A 5,411-nucleotide genomic window follows, 5' to 3' on the forward strand; every position below is an offset into this window, starting at 1 on the left:
CCGGGCCCAGGCCGCTCACCGCGTTGCTGAGGATCTCCTGGCGGCGCGGGGAGGCGCTGGCCAGCACCACGTGCTTGTGCTGCAGCTTCCCGATCACCGGACACAGCACCATGGTGCCGCCGCGACCCGACCCCAAGCTCCACTCCGCGCCTGGATCCGCACGCCCCAGGCCGCGCGCCCAGCGACGCGCGCCTGCCGCCGCGGCTCCGGCTCCGCCCCAACCAAGCCCCGCCCCTGCCGCTGGAGCTCCGCCCGGGCCTCACCCCCCCCATGAAGCCCCGCCCCGGCCAGTGGAGCTCCGCCCGGGCCTCACCCGCCCATGAAGCCCCGCCCAGGGCCCGCCCCCCCTCGGAGGAAGCGGCTCCGGACCGCTTCCGTGCCGGCCCCGAACGAAGCCCCGCCCCACCCACGAAGCCCCGCCCCCAACCGGCAGCCGGCGACGCGAGCTGGGCGCGGGCTGGGGGCCTGGGGTGAGGGCGGTCTGCGGGTCCCCAGAACCCGGAGACCAAGGGGCACCTTGAGAGCACTGAGCGGGCGATGGGGAAAAAAAAAGGAGTGTCCGTGTGAATCGGTGGAGGCGTCCCCGCGGGTGCCGTGGGGGACGGAGATGAGGGGTCCCCGGGGCGCGGTGGGGGGCGGAGATGGGGGTCGACGGGGCGCAGTGGGCGTGCGGCACGTCTCAGCCTCAGCGCTGGTGCTGTTTGGGGGCAGGTCATTCATTTTTGTGGGGCTGCCCTGGGCGATTGCAGGGTATTTAGCAGCATGTCTGGTTTCCGTCCACTAGATGGCAGTAGCTGCCCTCCAAGTTGGGGACAACCGAACGTCTGCGCATGTCCTATCCACTGGGGGACCGAATCGCCCCTCGTTGTGTGCCTGGGCTATAGATAGATGATAGATAGATAGATAGATAGATAGATAGATAGATAGATGATAGATAGATAGATAGATAGATAGATAGATAGATAGATAGATAGATAGATAGATAGATAGATAGACAAGGTGAATAGATGATTGATAGATACCATGGATGGATGGGCAGTTAGATGGATGGATGGCTACAGATACATAGATCGTAGATAGATAAATAGATGTTAGATAAATGCTAGATGGATAAATGATAGAGATAGATTATTTATTAATATAGAGACAAATAGATATGACGGATGGATGGATGGATACATAGATAGATACACAGATAATTAATAGGTAGGTGACAGAGCACATATATATAAACTAATACATACCTACGTGTATGTAGATGTACATGTGTCTGTATATATATATGGTATATCATGGTATGCGGGATATATCAACGTGACATCCTAATATATGTTTTGATGGCATCGTAATGTCCAGTTTTTTTCCCCTTAACTTTCTGTGCTGGGTGATCCCGCACAAGGCATCAGATGGTCGTGCAAACCAGGTCCCTGTGCACCAAGCCCCCCAGGTCCCCACCCTAACGCCCTCTTGGTTAACCCATCAGAGGGCTGACCACCCACCAGCAAGCCCCTCCACAGTGAGTTCTGATTCACCGTGTGGACTCACCCTGCCCCAAACTTTACCCGTTTTGGGGGAGTCATTTCCGGATTGGTTGAACTTTACGTTTCCCTCAAATGTCTAGAGTTAGAAATAATTCTTCTTTTTGTTCTTCTTCTTTCTAATTCTAGGCATTTCAAGGAAATGTAAAAGTTCAACCAGTCAGGAAGCATCTTTATCACGTAATCATCTTCCCCCAGACAGTGACAATGAATATTTAGCTGGAAAGGTCAGGATGGAGGCATAAATACCTGTTTTCAAATTGCACAGCAGAAAAGGTGCCAAACTGCCCGCCCTCCAGCCGAGCTTGAGGCGCCCTTACTGGTTCTCCTCTGTCGATGCTGGCGTCACTGAGTTTTATCTGGATGAAGACATCAGAGAAGGTATTGCAAAGGCAAACTCGAAAACCATTTAATGAAGGATCACTATCCGATGGGGTCAATTCCCCCCGAATCTCCAGAACCAGCCCCGAAGACTCCTGTTCAGTTCAATGCACAAGCCAAACATCTTGCTTAAAAAAATAGACGGTTTATTCTGAGGAAGTTCTAGGTGTACAGGGCAGTTGTCAGCATAGTACTGAAGCTCGTCAACCACCTTCCCCATCCTTCCCCGCCATGTTAACACCGACATCCCGGCCATAACGAAGAACCGACATCAGTCCGTTTCGAAGGAGGGATCGGTGTTGGAATCTCGTCCGTTTTCCCAATGCTCTTCTGGGATCCAGTCTGCGATCCTCTCATTTTCCTTAGATGTTCCACCTTCCATCTTTCTCAGGATTGTTGACAAGGAGGGGAGCAGGCTGACGGATGTGTTGATGGTTTTGACTTACGCTGTAGGAAGGTCTTGGTGACAGACAAACTCAACAAGGTGACGAGGAAGGCAAGAAAGGAACGGTGGTTGGCACGGGACACACTTTAAATTAGGGATTTAGCCAGGGACGTCCGGCAGAAGTTACCAGCCAAACCTGGGTCCCCACGGGTGTGGGATGGGACTCTGGGGCAGGTGCTGGGTTCGACTCCCTGCCGTCTCACTCACCAGCTCCGGGCCACCGTTGTGGCCTTTATCGCTGAGTCCCACAGCAGTAATCCTACACATCTCATCCCCCTTAGGAACACGCCCTGCACGTTTATTTACATCCATTCCTACACTAGAGGTATTTTAACAGCACTAAGGAATCTCACTGGCATTACAGAATCGTATAGGTTTCCAAAGACAGATCAGACGCTGGAAGAAAAAATAAATCAATGTCTTCGTGCGAGAGTTTCCAACAAACCACCTGCTTTTAGCATGGATATTTTAAAACAGGCTCAAGTAAAGAGAATGACATAATGCAACCCCGTGTTGCCATCACCCAGGCTCAAGCATTGTGAGCCATGGGCATTCTGGCAGTTTTCGTTCATCCGGTCCCCAGATATGCAGGCACAAATGCACACACGCGCGTGCACACACAAAGACGTGGGCGCGTGCACGTGTACACACGTGTGTGAAGTGTGCGTATATGGGTATGCACGCACGTGTGTATGTGCATGCTTGTATTTGCTCTCGTATTTTAAAGCAAGCATCAAGCATCGTAGCACTCCGCCCAGGACTATTTTCATTTACATCTTCAGCCTTTTAGGATTTCTTTTAACAAAGCCAAAGCCCCATCATCCCACCCAAGCAATCCTGGATTCCACCCCACGCCCCGTTCATGTTCTGCTGCCCCGGTTCACTCCAGGAGCCCAGAACAACATGATTCTGCCGTCCTTGAAATTCCAGGGAGCCCGGTGGGAGGGTAATGGGCTGGTTCGGCCGTGAGATGGGAGGGGTCTTGGTCAGGCAGGGGTCTCAGGAGTCAGAGAGAGAAACCTGTCCGCCCAGCACATGGGGAAAAGTCAGGGATGTGGGTCTCTGCATTCCTCCTTCTCCCACACCCTCCCAAGAGCTGAATCACAGAATCACATCTTGTTTTTTTTTTTTATGTCTATGTAAATGCAAATGTGCTATCCTTTTACGGGAGGCTTAAGAGGGCGACAGATTGAGCGAGTGTGTGGGGAGAACACACACGTACACACACACACACACAACATTATTAAAAGGCTGAAAGAGAGGCAAATCCCGCCCTGGGATTTCAGGTGATCTGACGGACCTCTCGGACAGGCTGACGGTCGCCTGAAGTTCTGGATGGAAATTCCCAGCAATTCGAAAGACCCTGTCGGGCCTCCTGAACTTCGGTGGAATTGGGGGCCCCTAGAGTGCAGAAGTCACGGGGGCGTCGACAGCCCTGGATGGCTGAGTGGCCGCACAACCAAATAAGGGCTGGCAGAGCCCTCTGTGACCCAAAGGCTAGAGGGACGTGACATCCACTGGGGGAGGGTGTTACTACCTAGACTGGCTTCCTCTGAATTCAAGCTGTGATGCTTAATCACAAAGCAGCAGAAAAACGTCCTGTGAGGGTGGTTTGAGGTTTTTCACAGCTTTGCAGCATCAGACGCTGGAGGCCCACGCCCAGACGTGGGTGCCACTGTCTCTCCGGCTCAGGGTTTCCGCCCCCGGCCTGTTGCTGGCTCGACCTGGCTTTCTAGGGTTCGGCTTTGGGACGGCCGGGAAGAGTGGGGGGACGGCACGTCATCCACGGACCATCCAGGTCCCCGACACGTGCCCTTTTCTCGTCCCTTCCGCCCATGGGCTCAAGTCCTTCCTCAGGGGCACGTCCGGCTGTCCCTCTGAGGCTCCCGAGGGTGGCTCTCGGCTCCCTGTAAACACAGGAACTGGCTCGGACGCTGTCCTCTGTGGCGATGTCCCAGCTGTGTGGCCTGGGGCGGAGGAGGGTGAAGGGGACCTCCAGGCTGCACCTGCAAGCCTCGGGATTGCATTCCACAAAGCAGGTCCCACGCTGGCAGCCAGCGGCAGGCACCGGCCCTCCTGCAGTCACCCAAGCAGGTGCCAGAGGCTCGGTCTCAGAATTTCAGAGTGTGGTGTGTCCTGGGGCAGCCATAACAAGTTCCCATAAACTGGAGGCTAAAACCCCAGACAGACCTGCATCCTCCCCCAGCCCTGGGGACCAGACGTCTGAGGTCGAGGTGTCCCAGGGCCGCGCTCCCTCCAGAGGCTCCAGGGGAGGGTCCCCTTCCTGCCTCTTCCAGCTCCTGGGGGCTCCAGGCGTCCCTGGGCTCGTGGCCGCCTCCCTCCCGTCTCTGCCTCTGTCTTCCCGGGGCTTCTCCTCTGTGTCTGGGTCTCTCCTCTCTGCCTCTTAGAAGGACCCTGTCGTTGGATGTAGGGCCACCCTGATCCCATAGGTCACACCTTGCGGTTCCTAGCGGACATGGACTTTGGGGAGACACCGTTCACCCCAGGACACGTACGTCTGCTTCTCTTCCAACGTGACCAGGTGCTTCCAGGACATCAGCTCACAAGCCCCACCCGCATCTCTGACCCATGGAGGGGACGTCACCTGCCCCACAGCCAACCCACCCTGGAGGTCCCTGAGCCCCCGCCTGCCAGCCCCTCCAAGGTCTCACCTTATAGGCTGCAGGGCTGTTTTCCTTTCCCAGGGGAGCCCTGAACTCAGTTCTGTGCATCTCCCTGTGATGTGCAAAGCACCCAAAAGCTTGTTCTTTCAGGCAAATCCCGGCCTCCCGGGAACCTGCTGGTTTAGGATCCTGGGCACTCCGGGGACGGGGCCCCTTGTCTTCCCACAGCAGCCCAGGTACTGGGGCCGGCCCAGGTGTGTCCCAGGCGTGTCCCAGGTGTGTCCCAGGTGCTGAGCAGACCTGCTTCGGGCTCGTGTGGTCAGTGCTCTCCCCTGGTCCTCAGAGGATCCCACGGGTCAGGCCAGGAGCCCCTCCAGACCCCCAGGACGACTTGCTGTGGCCTGGGGTTCTCAGCTGGGAGGG

At 55.8% G+C, this 5,411-nt stretch overlaps 1 protein-coding gene across 2 annotated transcripts in view; it reads right to left on the reverse strand.

Annotated features, from left to right (window-relative positions):
• Nucleotides 1-212, reverse strand: part of LOC309653361 (putative bifunctional dTTP/UTP pyrophosphatase/methyltransferase protein) — a 27,111-nt gene extending 26,899 nt beyond the window's left edge. For both annotated transcript variants that reach the window (XM_082447969.1, XM_082447968.1), the window contains exon 1: nt 20-212. In XM_082447969.1, the coding sequence (XP_082304095.1) occupies nt 20-112 (93 nt within the window). In that variant the 5' untranslated portion in view covers nt 113-212. The remainder of the gene's footprint in view (nt 1-19) is intronic.
• Between the last annotated feature and the right edge of the window lie 5,199 nt (nt 213-5,411).

The sequence above is a fragment of the Balaenoptera physalus genome, assembly GCF_965194825.1.
Source record: "Balaenoptera physalus genome assembly, chromosome: Y".
In the NCBI taxonomy this organism is placed as follows: Eukaryota; Metazoa; Chordata; class Mammalia; order Artiodactyla; family Balaenopteridae; genus Balaenoptera; species Balaenoptera physalus.